The sequence below is a fragment of the Diaphorina citri genome, unplaced genomic scaffold (assembly GCF_000475195.1).
Source record: "Diaphorina citri unplaced genomic scaffold, Diaci psyllid genome assembly version 1.1 scaffold400, whole genome shotgun sequence".
NCBI lineage: Eukaryota > Metazoa > Arthropoda > Insecta > Hemiptera > Psyllidae > Diaphorina > Diaphorina citri.
In genome coordinates this window covers 33,534-52,985 of record NW_007377835.1, presented here as the reverse complement: position 1 = coordinate 52,985, position 19,452 = coordinate 33,534, and the positions used below count along the sequence as shown (strand labels likewise).

Genomic DNA, 19,452 nt, shown 5'->3' with positions numbered 1-19,452 from the left:
ATCTTGTTTCAATAGTTTTTTTTTCTGGATTTGTATCTCTGGGGATATGGGCTTTCTTATTTGATCCATCAATGCTCCTATGTTTTGCTATCTATCCCGCGTAAGTGCCAATTTTACACATTGTATTTTCATGGTTAGGTGTTTCAAATGTTATCATCTTTTTGTGTCTGGCTTCTTCCTTCATGACTTTCTATTGATTTGACCCTTCAGTGATTTTTACAAGAAAATTGTGAAGAAAGACCTTATTTTTGTTTTGAATCTCGTATGTTTTTACCTAGCTTGATTGCGATACCTTGAACGCAAGTGGTTAGAGTAAAATAGCTATCTTGATATTTGTTAGACCACCAATGTCTTTGATGAGTGTGTTGGAGCGTTTTATCGAAAATTATTTGTTGGTGCCGAAAGGGCATCCCTTCTATCCCTTCCCAAAAATAGAAATCCCGCCCTCCTACTATCAAAATTATGAACTGAAAATATTTATCACTCGATTCCCTCGCTCATTATAGTAGTTTAGTGGAGTATCTGTTATCAGAAGTAAAGTTTCTAGTGTTTCTAGGTACATAGAGTATTTGTTATCAGATTCCTACATTTTTCCTAGTGCACTGTGTTTTGTAAAGTTCCTAGGTAGAGTATCTGTTATCAGAAAAAAAGTTCCTATATTTTTCCCTCGCTTACACATTGTATTTTCATGGTTAGGTGTTTCAAATGTTATCATCTTTTTGTGTCTGGCTTCTTCCTTCATGACTTTCTATTGATTTGGCCCTTCAGTGATTTTTACAAGAAAATTGTGAAGAAAGGCCTTATTTTTGTTTTGAATCTCGTATGTTTTTACCTAGCTTGATTGCGATACCTTTGAACGCAAGTGGTTAGAGTAAAATAGCTATCTTGATATTTCTTGGACCACCAATGTCTTTGATGAGTGCGTTGTGTTGGAGAGTTTTTTGAAATACCGAAAGGGCATTATTATTATTATTATTATTATTATTATTATTATTATTATTATTATTATTATTATTATTATTATTATTATTGTTATTTTTATTCCTTTGTAGTGACAAGTTTTCGTCCATGGTGAATGAAAGAGAGTGATAATATTTTTTTGATATGTCAATAGGTTGCATTTTGCATGAACACATTTTCCAATACACTAACAACTTGTTGAGTCAGTGAGATGTGATTTGTTATTCATTAGGTGATTCATATGGATGATTGATTCGGAAGCAAACGTTATTATCAGACACCTACATATCACACAGAAGTCGTGGACAGATGTCTAGGGCTTCCTAAACTTAATGTTTCATCCAATTTACAGGACCAATTGAACGAAATCCACGGAACAAATTAAATTTTCACAAAAGTTGCTACTGGGATTCGAACCACAGACCCTTCGGTTAATTAACCGACTATACTATGAAGACTTTGGGTCCAAAGGTAGAAACCTGAAACACACTACGCTCACGTCTCGTGAGCTCATGAGGATTTAGAAAGAATTCAGTGGCGTAGCGTGTATGTATGGCGTGTATGGCGGCCATACAACTCAAAAGTTCACTCTAATGCCCATAAATATTAAAATGGCATGTACTGTGATGGGACTTGGTAGACCTGTGCATGAGCCCTACACGCCCTACACTTAAATTTAGACCACGCTACGTCACTGAGAAAGATGTAGGCAGTGTGGCTATCGTGAACGAAATCACCTACAATATTATGGGAGAACTTTGAACTACATCTTTCTGACTCCCCATGAGCTCACGTGACGTGAGCATAGTGTGTTCCTATTCCTACCTTTAGTAACACTTGGAGAGAATCTCTCTAACCTGCCTTGGTGGTGTAGTGGTTAAGACGCTCGCCTGGTAAACAGGAGGGCGTGGGTTCAACCCCAGCTCTTCAGTCCTTTTCAAGTAACAATTAGGCATTATTATTATTAGTATTATTATTATTATTATAATTATTTTCAGGTCCCAAATTTGGAATCCCTAGATAAAAATAAATGATATAAATAATTTTGAATGAAAAAATAGATAGTAATGAAAGAAAAAATAGAGAGCTCACACGCTTCGTATTATTGTAACCTTGGATGTCCCTTGTAAGGAGATCGCTCATTGACAAGTCAGCCTCTGGGTAATCTCTAACGCACACCTTAATATACAGGGTATCCCCCATCGTAAAATTTATGTACCTAAATATGTTCATGGCCTAGTAATATTACAGGGTGTCCCCCAAAGTAAAGCCTACAAAAGTCCTTTAGATGTCCCTTGTAAGGAGATCACTCATTAAGTCATTAACAAGCCAGCCTCTGCCTCTGGGTACACCAGAAGAAAATTTCTTCCAACTTTGCATAGAAAGACGGTAGAAGTGATAAATTACGAATGAGTTGTGGTGAATCCATGATGAGTGTGTCTGTGAGATGGACTTTACTCGGAAACTGGTCGAGGAATTCCGAATATTTGACGTCCTCTTCGGTCCGTCTACCCTAGGGATTGAACAGTGTCTCGGCAGTGTCTTTGAAGAACTAGGAGGCTTGGAAATTGTTGTCTTCATATAGGGATTTAGTCAAAGGATTGAAAATATTACAAGAAAGAACTTTTAAAGTTCAGAAGAAGATAAAGGAAAGGAAATAAACAAGAAGAGATTTCAAGTTCAGTAAAACCAAATTGAAAATGCAGTGAAATCATCACTCTACGACGGTTAACGAAAAAGAATACCTAAATCAATAAATAAACATCCATGATGAGTGTGTCTGTGAGATGGACTTTACTCGGAAACTGGTCGAGGAATTCCGAATATTTGACGTCCTCTTCGGTCCGTCTATCCTAGGGATTGAACAGTGTCTCGGCAGTGTCTTTGAAGAACTAGGAGGCTTGGAAATTGTTGTCTTCATAGGGAATTAGTCAAAGGATTGAAAATATCACAAGAAAGAACTTTTAAAGTTCAGAAGAAGATAAAGGAAAGGAAATAAACAAGAAGAGATCTCAAGTTCAGTAAAACCAAATAAAAAGGAAAATGCAGTGAAATCATCACTCTACGACGGTTAACGAAAAAGAATACCTAAATCAATAAATAATGAAATCGAAATAAAAGAGATAAATCTGAAGGAAAGCAAACCAATCGACCCAGTAATAAGGGCTTGAAAGGTTCAAAGTCAACGTTAGATGCAAAATTTGTCCCAAAATAACAGACCTCAAGTTAAATACAAATACATCAATTCTTCCTTATAAGGAAAGTAATAAAAACATATATAAAAAGAAGACATATTTATGTAATACATTAGAAGAAACAGTTGTAGGCTTGCAAACAAATTAATATTACTTGGTACTCGGAATCCACATGAAGACCGAAGTGATGAAGTGATTGAAGAGGTGCCGCGTTCCATTATTTGAATGGAGCAAGGTTGCGAGAACACGTTACAACTTGTTCATGTGGTTTATTTCGTACAGTGTGGTAGTGAACAGTGTCTCGGCAGTGTCTTTGAAGAACTAGGAGGCTTGGAAATTGTTGTCTTCATATAGGGATTTAGTCAAAGGATTGAAAATATCACAAGAAAGAACTTTTAAAGTTCAGAAGAAGAAAAAGGAAAGGAAATAAACAAGAAGAGATTTCAAGTTCAGTAAAACCAAATAAAAAGGAAAATGCAGTGAAATCATCATTCTACGACGGTTAACGAAAAAGAATACCTAAATCAATAAAGAAATAATGAAATCGAAATAAAAGAGATAAATCTGAAGGAAAGCAAACCAATCGACCCAGTAATAATGGCTTGAAAGGTTCAAAGTCAACGTTAGATGCAAAATTTGTCCCAAAATAACAGACCTCAAGTTAAATATAAATACATTAATTCTTCCTCATAAGGAAAGAAATACTAAGGAAAGTAATAAATACATATATAAAAAGAAGACATATTTATGTAATACATGAGAAGAAACAGTTGTAGGCTTGCAAACAAATTAATATTACTTGGTACTCGGAATCTACATGTAGACCGAAGTGATTGAAGAGGTACCGCGTTCCATTATTTGAATGGAGCAAGGTTGCGAGAACACGTTACAACTTGTCCATGTGGTTTATTTCCAACTATGTACAGTGTGGTAGTGTAACAAGGTCCATGGGGTCCCCCGGTCCTCTTTCTATGCAACCAGGAGGCAAACTGCAATGTCCAGTGTCCACATTGAAGTGTGTTCCCGTTATCACCCAGTAGTTAGGGGGCGGCTCGGTCTAATTTGTTGGCCCAAGTTAACTTTCCCACTACAGGTTTTCGGGCTTAATAAAATATTCTTCTCTCCTCTATAAGTTGACAGTCCAAAAAAATGTCTGACATTTGGCCCCATTTCTTCTTGTGGCGCACTTTATACATAGTCTTACTTGGGTTTTTGAAGTTAAGAGAGGATGCACAAGATAGAGAAAAGTGGAGAAAGTTGTACTGATACCTGTCCTTGGACAGATTTACAAGTATATATATAGTGGTAGTGTAACAAGGTCCATGGGGTCCCCCGGTCCTCTTTCTATGCAACCAGGAGGCAAACTGCAATGTTCAGTGTCCACATTGAAGTGTGTTCCCGTTATCACCCGGTAGTTAGGGGGCGGCTCGGTCTAATTTGTTGGCCCAAGTTGACTTTCCCACTATAGGTTTTCGGGCTTAATAAAATATTCTTCTCTCATCTATAAGGTGACAGTCTAAATAAATGTCTGACATTTGGTCCCATTTCTTCTTGTGACTCACTTTATACATAGTCTTACTTGTGTTTTGGGTTTTTGGTTTCGCAATAGACCACCATGTGTGTGATGCACTTTGTTTGTGCTGTCTGTGTTGCACTAGAGCCGCGCTTGCACCTTGTTTGACTGCACTTGGAATCAGTCAAACAACAAACAATGCAACATGTAAAAACTCGCTTCAATTGTTGAACAGTACGCATGAGGATCCCTTTTATTCTTGGTGGATTGGTTTCTTCGGTGATATGGAACTCATATCTGGGGATATGGGATTTGCCCAGGTGGGGATTGCCTTCTTTGATCTAACAATGCTCCTGTGTTTTGCTAGCCATTCCTCGTAAGTGGCATCAGATCTTTGCACTTTTATAGTATTTTCACGGATAGTCCTTTTCTTTTTATCTTGTTTCAATAGTTTTTTTTTTCTGGATTTGTATCTTTATCAATGCTCCTGTGTTTTGCTAGCCATTCCTCGTAAGTGGCATCAGATCTTTGCACTTTTATAGTATTTTCACTGATAGTCCTTTTTTTTATCTTGTGTTCAATAGTTTTTTTTTCTGGATTTGTATCTCTGGGGATATGGGCTTTCTTATTTGATCCATCAATGCTCCTGTGTTTTGCTATCTATCCCTCGTAAGTGCCAATTTTACACATTGTATTTTCATGGTTAGGTGTTTCAAATGTTATCATCTTTTTGTGTCTGGCTTCTTCCTTCATGACTTTCTAGTGATTTGGCCTTTAGTGATTTGGCCTTTTTACACATTGTATTTTCATGGTTAGGTGTTTCAAATGTTATCATCTTTTTGTGTCTGGCTTCTTCCTTCATGACTTTCTATTGATTTGACCCTTCAGTGATTTTTACAAGAAAATTGTGAAGAAAGACCTTATTTTTGTTTTGAATCTCGTATGTTTTTACCTAGCTTGATTGCGATACCTTGAACGCAAGTGGTTAGAGTAAAATAGCTATCTTGATATTTGTTAGACCACCAATGTCTTTGATGAGTGTGTTGGAGCGTTTTATCGAAAATTATTTGTTGGTGCCGAAAGGGCATCCCTTCTATCCCTTCCCAAAAATAGAAATCCCGCCCTCCTACTATCAAAATTATGAACTGAAAATATTTATCACTCGATTCACTCGCTCATTATAGTAGTTTAGTAGAGTATCTGTTATCAGAAGTGAAGTTTCTACATAGAGTATCTGTTGTTATCAGATTCCTTCATTTTTCCTAGTGCACTGTGTTTTGTAAAGTTCCTACGTAGAGTATCTGTTATCAGAAGTAAAGTTCCTATATTTTTCCCTCGTGCACTGTGTTCTGTGAATTAGTTTACTATCGTTTATAAGTTGGGAGATCGTTTTACACCCCGAAGGGATTGTAAAGTCATAATCTCAACTGGTGGAAGTTGAATATCTGGAAATTTTGTTCTCAAACTACTTGAAAATTCATTAACAATCTTACCACCCATCCCCGTCCGCGCGCACCCGTCTTGTGTAAGTATAATAGCTTTCTCTGAAGTCTCAGCTAACTCAGCTTGTTGCAGTTTTGAAGTGAAAATTCATTAACAATCTTACCACCCATCCCCGTCCGCGCGCACCCGTCTTGTGTAAGTATAATAGCTTTCTCTGAAGTCTCAGCTTGTTGCAGTTTTGAACAAGTATAGCTTGCAATTTCTATGTAACTTCTGCATCTCTGTATTGTTGTTTATTATTCATTTAAATTTTCTTCTCCGCTTGCCACACCGTATCGAGGTGGTATAAATTTGAGCTTGACTGGATATCTCCTTACGGTGTTTTTCCCTGTTTTCCGTTTGCAATTCTTGCATATTCATTATCATTGTTCCGTCGTCCCTCGTTTCCTGCACGCCTGAGACTTTTCAGTGTAGATTTTCTTCTATTTCCTTTATGAATTCTTCTTGTTTTTCGTAGTTTAACCACACTGGTGTACAAAATATGTATATGTAGTAGTACGAGTATAGACGCTGTTTGCGCTTTCCATAATGGAATTTTTGTTTGTTTTTCTCTCACCAAAAGTTAGTGCGGGGGTTTCCCGGGGTTTTTTCCTCCCTATTGTTTTTAATGCCGTTTTGTTTGTGTTCCAACTGGTTATTGTTTTTATTTCTTTTTTCTCTACAAAAGCAAGCAATGTTGTTCTTTTTTACGTTTCCTATTCGTGTTTTTGCTGTTTGTTTTCGAGTTTGAAAGCAACTGGTGTACTTTTGGAAAATGGTCGAAATATGTTGTTTTGGGATTTGGATTTTCTATGTCTTGTTTACTACACTATTCTGTAAGGGCTTCAATGCTTCATTCTCATACACGGATAGCTAATTTCGTACACAATTTTATAATTTTCATGAATATTTTATTAACTAAAATGTACCAGTGGTACAAAAAAAAAAAGTTGAAAATTTCGTCATCCTTTCAAGGTCGCCAAAGAGAATTAAATTATTCCCATGATAAAATTCGCTTGACGAAACGCTATCACCAAAACAAAAACAAGTTCATACGTTGCACATCACAAAGTTTGCATTTCAATGTTATCAGTTATCACAGAAGGGGGAAAAAGTACAAAGGGACCAGAAAAAATATTAAATAAGTAATTCTAATGTGTAAATAAAAATGGGTTATCTTGGGCGATGTTTTTTTTTTTCTTTTTCAAAATTGGGTGACAACAAAAGACAGTTTTCTTCAGGCTTTACCTGTACAAGAAGCGATTACATGCAAAAGGGGTAAAATCGCAAGAACAATCCAAGTTAAAGTCATCGTCACCACAATAGATGTATACTTGCATGAAAAACCACAACACAATGATTGCCCGGTTTTACAATCCGATGGTTAAGTTAACCAGAGTATTCTGACGATAAATTACTCTGCCAACACCATTCGGCGAAAGCTAAAGCCGCTATAACAACAACATATATGCTCTGAAAAACTGTTGACCTGGGCATCAGTGATAGTAAAACCGGGCATACAGGAGGGGGCATATTTTAAGTCAGACATCAGAAAAGGGCAGGAGTTGGCAAGCAAAAATTTACCAGAACCAAAAAATCGGACTAAATCTAAAACAATTTCCGCTCAGAAAATGAACAATTCACAAAATTATGATCATGAGAAGCAGTAAGTGGGTACAAAAAACGTGGACTTAACAAATTAGGTATCCAAAAATTTAGGTGGACACAAGTCGGATTCACAGCTTCCTATTTTGAATTTTGCTACATATTTCCAGAAGAAGAAAATTCATAAGAAAATATGACCTTTCTTTTTCACATTTTAATATTTATAATGACCCTTGAAAGTTTTTTCTTAAAGTTGTTACTTAAATTTGAAATTTGAACATTTCAAGTACTTTGGAAAAATATGACAGAATCACAGAATGATTTTTGTATTTTTTGTATGAAGTACTTCAACTAAGAAGATTTTTTTTTTAGATGAATAACTTTTTGACTAGCAAAAAAGGCACTGCGAACTCGAGCTTTACAACAATATATCATATTAAACAGGTAAAATGACAGAAAAAGGTCCAAGGTTAATAATAATAATAATTATTTATCATTCTTAAAACTTAAAATCCGGTGATTTAGCGACTACTGTTCCCATACGGATTTTTGCATGCAAGAAAAAGTTGTCATTCCAGTATCTAATATATAAAAATTAATATTTGTATGTGTGTGTGTTTGTTCGAACTTTATGTCTGGCCAAACCGCTCGTCCGATTGCTATGAAACTTTGTGAACTTAACTCTGTATTTACATATGTAGTCAGTTTTTTTATGTTTAATGTAGGTAGTCACTTTTTATGTTTTAATATTCTAGTGTAGGTAATACTAATATTGTAGAATGGAATCCATAAGCTTTATTTAAAAAAAAACATTTACGATTCAAAATAATAATGCATAATGGCCATATTCAGCATTTTCACATTCAACCCTCCAAAAGTTCAAACCAATCGACCCAGTAATAATGGCTTGAAAGGTTCAAAGTCAACGTTAGATGCAAAATTTGTCCCAAAATAACAGACCTCAAGTTGTATATAAATACATTAATTCTTCCTTATAAGGAAAGTAATACTAAGGAAAGTAATAAAAACATATAGAAAAAGAAGACATATTTACTTATGTAATACATTAGAAGAAACAGTTGTAGGCTTGCAAACAAATTAATATTACTCGGTACTCGGAATCCACATGAAGACCGAAGTGATTGAAGAGGTACCGCGTTCCATTATTTGAATGGAGTAAGGTTGCGAGAACACGTTACAACTTGTCCATGTGGTTTATTTCGTACAGTGTGGTAGTGTAACAAGGTCCATGGGGTCCCCCGGTCCTCTTTCTATGCAACCAGGAGGCAAACTGCAATGTCCAGTGTCCACATTGAAGTGTGTTCCCGTTATCACCCGGTAGTTAGGGGGCGGCTCGGTCTAATTTGTTGGCCCAAGTTGACTTTCCCACTATAGGTTTTCGGGCTTAATAAAATATTCTTCTCTCCTCTATAAGCTGACAGTCTAAATAGTTGTCTGACATTTGGCCCCATTTCTTCTTGTGGCGCACTTTATACATAGTTTTACTTGGGTTTTTGGTGGTGATAGCGTTTCGTCAAGCGAATTTTATCATGGGAATAATTTAATTCTCTTTGGCGACCTTGAAAGGATGACGAAATTTTCAACTTTTTTTTTTACATGACACCGACCTTTAAGCATAAGGAATAACGACACTTGTTTTATTTTTTAGTCCAAAGATGGTAATTTTTTAGTATTTGATTCCCCAATGGTAAAATTGGCCTTTTTACTGTAAGATTTTTTGTTGTAATTTTTGTACATGGGTTTTGCTGATATGAATCACTCTTTGTTAACGCATGCGCATCAGGCTGCTACTCAAATGGTTTTAGATTTAGATAATGGTTTTGTACCCCCATTTGTGTACCGTTTTGTTATGAATAAAAATAATTATTTGTCATATTTTTCTTCTTTTTCCACTTTTATTGAATTTTTTTGGAGCCGTTTTTTATCGATTCCATTTTTTACTTTCCTTATCCTATAGTAACTTTGCTTTCCTTAACCTATTATAAGGAAAGTAATGTATTTTTCTTCCATGTCTCCCCTTTTAAATTCTGATATTTTTTGTCTCTCTTTAAAGTTCAACAATTTTCTGTGACTGATGAAAATTAAAAGAATGAATAGCTCACCCCTAAAGGGAATTTAACTAAAAACTGCCTGACAGAAATGAAAAGAAGGAATGAATATCCCATCCTGAAAGGAAATTTAGCTAAAAAACTTAAAGTACCTTCTGAATCTATCTCATTTGGTCATACTGTGGGATGAGTTATACTGTGGGATTGGCATTGGGACATGCTAGGTCACAGACCCGTGAAGTTCAATAAAATGATGATTTTTCCCCTTACTAATAATAAAATAATTAAGCCATAAATTTGTAGAATGGCATTTCTTAGTGACATTTTACCATCACTGTGATATGGACTAGTTAGACCCATTCTATAGGAGACCACAAGATGAGATCTTGTGGTTTATATCTAATGTCCTGATGGTTGATGGTACAGATCTTATGGTCAAAAAAAGTTGGTCACTGTTACAGAATGGCGAAGTGTGAATGTTAACGCATGCGCATCAGGCTGCTACTCAAATGGTTTTAGATTTAGATAATGGTTTTGTACCCCCATTTGTGTACCGTTTTGTTATGAATAAAAATAATTATTTGTCATATTTTTCTTCTTTTTCCACTTTTATTGAATTTTTTTGGAGCCGTTTTTTATCGATTCCATTTTTTACTTTCCTTATCCTATAGTAACTTTGCTTTCCTTAACCTATTATAAGGAAAGTAATGTATTTTTCTTCCATGTCTCCCCTTTTAAATTCTGATATTTTTTGTCTCTCTTTAAAGTTCAACAATTTTCTGTGACTGATGAAAATTAAAAGAATGAATAGATCACCCCTAAAGGGAATTTAACTAAAAACTGCCTGACAGAAATGAAAAGAAGGAATGAATATCCCATCCTGAAAGGAATTTAGCTAAAAAACTTAAAGTACCTTCTGAATCTATCTCATTTGGCCATACTGTGGGATGAGTTTTACTATGGGATTGAGTTTTACTATGGGACATGCTAGGTCACAGACCCGTGAAGTCCAATAAAATGATGATTTTTTTCCCCTTACTAATAATAAAATAATTAATCCCCAGGAAAATTTTTTTTTTTTTTTTTTTTTTTTTTTTTTTTGCAAGGCGGCCTTAAAGGTGTATCTATGGCACCTATGCAGCAAATGAATTATGGTGTTCACATTTGCCAACGAAAAAAAAAATCGGAAAAATTGTTACTTTGGACGAATTTTTGGGGGAATGGAAATAGAGGAGGATGAGTATGAAGGTGTGAAGGGGAGGGAGGAGGAGAAAACGGAGGTGCTGGAGCTATGGGAATAGAATAGAATTTTCAACTCAGTGGACAGGAAAAATGTAGCAACACCATAATAAAAATTTCCTGTCTTTTTTTTTATTATTATTTTTATTCTTTCTCGTCGTCCTCCTCAGTTTACTCTTTCACTGGTCCTCTTTCTCTATTCACTCTTCCTTTTCCTCTTCCTCCTCCTCCTCCTCCTCCTCTTCCTCATCCTCCTCCTCTTCCTCATTCTCCTCCTTCTCCTCCTCCTCTTCCTCTTCCTCCTCCTTCTCTTCCTCTTCCTCCTCCTCCTCTTCCTCCTCCTTCTCTTCCTCTTCCTTCTCCTCCTCCTCTTTCTCGTCTCCTCCTGATCAGCCTTCTTCTTCTTCTCCCTCTCTTTTTTACCTCCTCCTTTTCTCTCTCTTTTTTCTCCTTCTCTTTCTCTTTCTTCTCTCCCTCCCTTCTGCTTCTGATGCCCATTTTTCGTTCTCTCCCTTCCTCTATTTTCCGGTGAGTTCATGTATCCCTCTTCTTCTTATTCGTTTCTCCTTCCCCTTTCGTCCTTCTCTTTCTCCTATCCTATTTCCAATGTTTTCTTCTTTTCCCTTTGTTTTCTATTTTTCCCTATTTCTCGTCTTCTATTGTTCATTCACCCTTTTTTTTCTCCTCATACCTTTGTTATACGTGTACCACGTTCGCACGTATTTTTTTATCCCACCATGCAAACACCTTTTCTCTCTCTCTCTCTCTCCCTCCCCTCTCTCCCTCTCCCCCCCTCCCTCCCTTCTTCATTAGCAATTTATCATTCCTATAGCGCCTCGTGAATTCACACTCACACACACACCACATATCAGATCTGATACATCATAGTATGTATGGGATAATTTTCCTGAGTGTGTCTGCAATGCTAGCTTTCATTTCATTTGTGTGCGTTTTGTCCACACTCTAGGCGATCCAATTCATCCAATATACGAAACCTTGTTTAGACTCTGTATAGCTTGCAATTTCTATGTAACTTCTGCATCTCTGTATTGTTGTTTATTATTCATTTAAATTTTCTTCTCCGCTTGCCACACCGTGTCGAAGGTGGTATAAATTTGAGCTTGACTGGATTTCTCCTTACGGTGTTTTTCCCTGTTTTCTGTTTGCAATTCTTGCATATTCATTATCATTGTTCCGTCGTCCCTCGTTTCCTGCACGCCTGAGACTTTTTGTAGATTTTCTTCTACATATTTCTTTTATGAATTCTTCTTGTTTTTCGTAGTTTAACCACACTGGTGTACAAAATATGTATGTATATGTAGTAGTACGAGTATAGACGCTGTTTGCGCTTTCCATAATGGAATTTTTGTTTGTTTTTCTCTCCTCACCAAAAGTTAGTGCGGTGTTTTCCCGGGGTTTTTTTCCTCCCTATTGTTTTTAATGCCGTTTTGTTTGTGTTCCAACTGGTTATTGTTTTTATTTCTTTCTTCTCTACACAAAGCAAGCAATTTTTTGTTCTTTTTTTACGTTTCCTATTCGTGTTTTTGCTGTTTGTTTTCAAGTTTGAAAGCAACTGGTGTACTTTTGGAGGATGGTCGAAATATGTTGTGTTTGGCTGGGATTTGCATTTTCTATGTCTTGTTTACTACACTATTCTGTAAGGGCTTCAATGCTTCATTCTCATACACGTATACCGTATAGCTAATTTCGTACCTACACAATTTTATAATTTCCATTAATATTTTATTAACTAAAATGTACCAATGGTATTTTTTTATTCACTGCTCTTTTTGGAGAGGGCATGGAAAATAGTGCTATTGTTTCACAGTACTTTGGTTGCATTTGAATGCTTTTTTCATTGAATGCCCATTGAAGCGTAGGACTTTTGATTATGAAAATGCTGAATATGGGCATTATGCATTATTATTTTGAATCGTAAATGTTTTTTCGTACTTACAACATAAAATTGTATTCAGCTAGTGGCTATAGCACGCTAGATGCACCACTTGCACCAGTGAACAACTGGGCAATGTGCGTTCTGCTAATCTGCTGGCTTTTCCCAGACCCACTCAGGCTGGGTTGCAGTTAACGTGAGAAGGCGCCAACTTAAGACCTACCTGAAGTCCTTTAAGAACATAAGAAGACCGAATGACAAAATGACACTCAATTTAATCCAACTGTTAGAACTAGAGTTACTACAGCGAAAAATGAAGTTTTTCACTGTACCTATTATGATGTTGTGGCTTATGATCCCTCAGGAAGCTAATGTTATTTTGTTAATTTTATGTACCTATACTGGAATGACAACTTTTTCTTGCATGCAAAAATCCGTATGGGAACAGTAGTCGCTAAATCACTGGATTTTAAGTTTTAAGAATGATAAATGATAAATTATTATTATTATTAACCTTGGACCTTTTTCTGTCATTTTACCTGTTTAATATGATAATGTATGGGATAATTTTCCTGAGTGTGTCTGCAATGCTAGCTTTCATTTCATTTGTGTGCGTTTTGTCCACACTCTAGGCGATCCAATATACGAAACCTTGTTTAGACTGCTGGGGTGAAGGGACTGTTTAGTCTCATTCGGACAGTATGAACAAGGTATATTCTTTTCTTCCCTCCTACCCCTTCTCACACACAAAAAGTCCAAACTGAGGCTTAGGTGTAGGGGCCGGTCAGCCCCAAAGGACGGGTTGAGCTTCTACGAATCTCCCTCCTACCCGATTTCTTGATTTCCGTCTAAATTCTGCAAATATGGTAGTTCAGTAATCAGTATGTCACGAAGTAGTTAAATCCATCTGTGAAGTTAGTCAACTAACAACTAACATTATGCTAGAAATTAAATTTAAAGAAACACAATCCCGATCCTAACTTCTACCAATTTGTTGACTAACTCCGTGACTGCAGCAAAATGAATAGCACCTCTAAAGGGAATTCAGCTAAAAATCATACAGTAATTTAAAAAGTCACACATCGTACGTGCCTACCTATTCCTTTTTATCAGTCACAGGTCACAGAAAACATTTGAGTAATCCCTTGTACCAACCCTTCCCATGTGCCTAACATCCTAACTTGTAGCAAAGTGGAAAATTGTTGAACTTTAAATGAAATCACTTGTCTGCGGTTGAAGAGGGTCGGACGAAATGTGTCCCACAAGAAACTGAATGGATTTCTTATGGGCCTTTATTATTATATTATTATTATTATTATTAATTTTTTTTTCATCCCCCCCCTTTTTTAACCAGCTCCTCTGTTAAATTATCCTCACGAAGCTGAGTGCACCCGTGATTGCCCAATTCATATTATTTCCCAGATGGTCATTCAGATATCAAACACGCACGACGTTGCTTAACTGAAGTGATTCGTCCAGTTCTGGTCAGAACAATATTTCCATTTTATCTTGGCGGACACATTTCGACTGACTTCTCCTTTGTTTAGGTACCCCGCTCCTTATTGCAATGTGTTGACAGAGTACATTTGATACACGGTGTCCTTCAAGTCAAATTTTCTCCGAACCAGCTTGTCCGGGGGAGTAACAGGCTGCTGTTCACATTCGGCCTTCTTTTTCGGACAAGGTCTCCAATTTCTCAAACATAACTTTTGGGACACCCGGTATAGTGGTCAATGAACAAACATACATTTTAATAGGACGTAGGAATAGAATGCCCGCTGTGTTTAAATTAAGACGGGAAAAAAAGCCTGAAATGGTTTTCGTGTTTCGAACTTTCCACCATTCCACGAACTTTCATTTGTGTTTAATAAACATTTGTCGATTCGTCTCAAAAGGGAAAACAGGAGAAACTTCAGAAAGTTCAAAAGGGAAGAAAACTGTTCCAAACAACCTTTAAAAACCTTTTTATTTAATCGAAAACTTTTAGACTGCAATAAAATTGGTTGGAAATGGAGAAATGTATTTTAAAGTTGGAAAAAAAACTCAGGTTTTTCTAGTTCTGACTTCCCTGTCAATTCAGCCCTGACAATTCGAAAGAAAATGAGAAATAAATAGATGAGAATAACTTTATCTAAAAAAAATAAAATGGATTGGAAAAATGAGACAAACAGATAAGACAACGGGATTGTACAGCGAAACTTTTTCAACTTTGATAAGCTTTTTTTTTATTATTTTTTTCATTTAAAGTAAAAAAAAAGAAAAAAAATCAGTGTACATTTCCCTTGGTAAAAAAAATGTATTTCCCCATTTTCCTTGTAGAAAAATAAAAATGTTTTTCAGTCCACAATCCTGTTGGATTTAGCGAGTTCCCTTTTCACTGCCTAGTGACAAATTAGATGGGCTTAACAAATAAAAAACGGTTTCTGGAGAAGCTGAGGACGGGGAATAAATTAAGGCAAAATTAGATAAAATTCCAAGGAAAAATTAGATTTAATCCCTGAAAATGGAAGGCTTAAACGGCCGATTAAGAATGTTCTTAATACTTTTTAGTCAAGAAATACTTTCCAAGAATTATCTTCTCTTGTACACATATTTTGAGAAGCTCTGACTCCTCCCCCAACCAAACCTGATGCCATCGAATCCCTCTTCACTTACCTTAAGCGTATCGATACATTTAAACTAATATAATACCAACTCGGAACCAGGGCGAATGACCTTACCTGATAGGGTGATACATAATATCCAAAGTTGGTTAGGACCAGCTACATGAAAGTTAACCAATTATGTTACTTCTATGATGAATTTCACTCGGAAATGATCGGAACTTACCTAAACTTACCCAATGATGTTATTACGGCATTTTTCACTCGGAAATGGTCAAACTTACCAAAACTTACCCAATGATGTTATTATGGCATTTTCACTCGGAAATTATCGGAACTTACTCGGAAATCTTAATTTTGTTAAACCAATGATGTTATTACGGCATTTTTCACTCGGAAATGGTCAAACTTACCAAAACTTACCCAATGATGTTATTATGGCATTTTCACTCGAAAATTATCGGAACTTACTCGGAAATCTTAATTTTTTCTTAATTTTGTTTCGGGTAAGGCACTGTTTTTAATTTTCTTATAACATTTTGTTAGTTTGTTCTTTTTTATATGAAATCGCAATAATTCCCTTATTGTGTTAGACATTAGAATTTTTGTACAGTTGAAAACTGTTTTTAATTTTCTTATAACATTTTGTTAGTTTGTTCTTTTTTATATGAAATCGCAATAATTCCCTTATTGTGTTAGACATTAGACTTTTTGTACAGTTGAAAAAATCGAAAAAATAAATGCAGAGAGAGATATATTTATTTATTTTTTTACAAAAAAAAAGCATTTGAAATTGAATTATTTTGTTTAGCTTTTCTTTTACTTTTTGGTGAGTTCACTAAATTTTTGGTACCGACATTACAACTTTATTAGTTTAGAACTAGTTGTTCTTCATAACCTTGCAAGATGACCCAAAGATAACGGTAAAATGACGCTGCGGACACAAATACAGCAGGCAAAGAAGATCAGGACAGTGGACTTCGTATCTGGAGGTTAGTGGTTTGAGTTCAAGTCAGGTCATAAAATTCAGCAGTCTAAACAAGGTCTCGTATATTTGATGGGTTAAAAAATAATACATGTATCAGTAACAATTCAGTAAAAAGACCTTGCTTAACATAAAAAGAAAAAAAAAGTAAATATAAATGTGAATTAATAGGTGGTAGTAGAAAATGACAATAAAATAATAAAATGAAATGAAATACAACTGGCAATGATAGGTAGTAGTAGTAGAGATATTGTGGTAGTAATTGCGATGAGGAAAGTAGAATAGAACGGTGGGTACCTTCTATAAGGGGAAGAAGAAAGATGGTAGACAGAGAGGAAGGTTGCGCCCTACCAGAAGTAATGTTTTTATGCCAGGAAACGAGAGCTTTCGGTCAATTATTTATAATTTCCATGAGATCGTGTGACTCCGGCCTTTAAATGATAATTACGGCGGAAAGTATTCCACTGCGAAACGGCTCTTTAAACTGCACATTTAAAATGTGTGTTTTGTTCATTGCCACATTGTACTCTCTCATTAAACTTTCCCCTTTGTTGTTCTTTTTGTTTCCCCCCCTGTCGTTCTTCGTGTAATTAACATCAAATTTCTGTTTCCGTTCCTTTTCTCTTATAGCTCGCGAAGAAGAAACTTGAGTAGAAAAAATGATGACCGACAACTACCGAAGATACCACTACGTGTTGGCACCGGAATCTTCGGATGAGAGTAGCGGCACGGACAGGACTGAGTCTGTATACAGTATGCAAGATAAGGAAACGGAGTACGTACGGGATGAGAGTGATACGTGCACCAAATCAGATGCCTCGGAGTACACCCTGTATTCTATACCATCTGAGAAGAATCCCCTACTGGAGACAGACTCGTCGGATGACTTTATCATCAAAACTGAGAAGATTATTGTGGAAACTTTCTCGCAACCAGTGACGTCATCAAACAGTGGTGAACACGAGTTGGAGTCAACCATGGGGAGCTCAGATTCAGAACTAGGCCAGGCAGACTATTGGAACTGCGCCCAATGCTTTAAGACCAACAACAACCCCAAGTTCCACTTCTGTATGAAATGCTTCAAGCTGCGCAAGGAAATGTTTCCGCCCAAACCCAAGGCGACGAAGAAGAGAGCCAGCGCCGCGTCGACCAGCGCTAACAGCTCGGAGCGACGCAAACCCCTCGCTAAGAAACGGAAGCGCACGCGTTCCAGTAGTGACCATAGCGAGGAAGAGGCTCAGAAGACGATAGGGAGTAGTGTCTCCAAATCAATGAAACTCGACAGCACCATGAAGCTAGACACATTCATTGGGAAATTCGACAATCTGAAGGCAGACAGTCAAACGTTCTTCAGAGGATTATGTGATGAAGTAGAGAAAATACAAGAGTCGAAACGATTGAAACAGGATGCTCCAAGTGAATCAAATGTACAGAATCCATCGCTTGACGCCTGTGGCAATACGAACAGTATGACAACCAAATCCCTCATCGGTCGGTTTGACGCGATGAACACTTCTAGTCAATTCTTTAGCAATCTGTGTCAGTCGGTTGATAAGGTGTATGATGCGGCCATCATGCAGGATAACCTTGCAGGGGGCTCCTCTAGCAATCAGATTGCGGAGGGGCTAGGGGCTGCTAGTGGGGGGCTAGGGGCTGATGAAGTAGACAGGAGGGACAATGTTACCAATAGTGAAGTAGATATGAGTGCCCTGTGTATCATGTGTGATAAGGCGCCTAAGAATGGCGCGTTCGTGCATATGTATGAAGTGCATGTGTGCTGTTGTTATCCATGTGCGCGTAAAGTTTGGAAGCAGACAAAGAAATGTCCCACTTGCACACTGCCGGCGTCAAAAGTTTTGAAAATGATCATCTCGTAGATTCTTGTCTATTGAAATTGTTCGAAGAGCTCATGGGAAGAAGGATGAAGATTCAATTTTCAAGTTCGTTTATGACATGGTCTGTGTGAAAATCCCTTAGTACAAAAATATGAAATAGAAGAGTTGGTCAATTTACTAGTAATTTTGTCATTTTCATTTTGTTTTCATTTCCCATGTTTCATTATTATTTTGTTATCAAGAGGGATGATTTACACCATTATTTATTTAGTTTTTTTTTTTTTTACAAATGAAAGTTCGAACGGTTAAGCTTTTTTCTCTATGTGCGTATAAGTTGCGAATGTCTAATTTATCACATGGTTTTTTATATAGGTATAAAGTTCGGAAAGTTTATTTTTATTTTGTGTTTGTTGTTTCGAGAAAGAAAGAAAGAAAATGGTTTATTTTTACATGCAGTAATGTATAATGCCTAGTTTGCATTGAATTCTGTTGTAACGATGTTGTGAAGGCGCCTAAGAATGGCGCGTTCGTGCATATGTATGAAGTGCATGTGTGCTGTTGTTATCCATGTGCGCGTAAAGTTTGGAAGCAGACGAAGAAATGTCCCACTTGCACACTGCCGGCGTCAAAAGTTTTGAAAATGATCATCTCGTAGATTCTTGTCTGTTGAAATTGTTCGAAGAGCTCATGGGAAGAAGGATGAAGATTCAATTTTCAAGTTTGTTTATGACATGGTCTGTGTGAAAATCCCTTAGTACAAACATATGAAATAGAAGAGTTGGTCAATTTACTAGTAATTTTGTCATTTTCATTTCCCATGTTTTATTATTATTTTGTTATCAAGAGGGATGATTTACACCATTATTTATTTATTTTTATTTTTTTTTTTTACAAATGAAAGTTTGAGGACGGTTAAGCTTTTTTCTCTATGTGCGTAAAGGTTGCGAATATCTAATTTATTACATGGTTTTTTATATTGGTATAAAGTTCGGAAAGTTTATTTTTATTTTGTGTTTGTTGTTTCGAGAGAGAAAGAAAGAAAGAAAGAAAGAAAATGGTTTATTTTTACATG

General features: G+C 36.4%; 1 protein-coding gene across 1 annotated transcript in view; it reads left to right on the top strand.

Moving 5' to 3' along the window:
- Positions 1 to 18,639, top strand: part of LOC103508446 (E3 ubiquitin-protein ligase Mdm2-like) — a 36,054-nt gene extending 17,415 nt beyond the window's left edge. The window contains exon 2 of the mRNA XM_008472989.3: positions 17,176 to 18,639. Coding sequence (XP_008471211.1) covers positions 17,205 to 18,422 — 1,218 coding nt within the window. The 5' untranslated portion in view covers positions 17,176 to 17,204 and the 3' untranslated portion in view covers positions 18,423 to 18,639. The remainder of the gene's footprint in view (positions 1 to 17,175) is intronic.
- Positions 18,640 to 19,452: the final 813 nt, after the last annotated feature.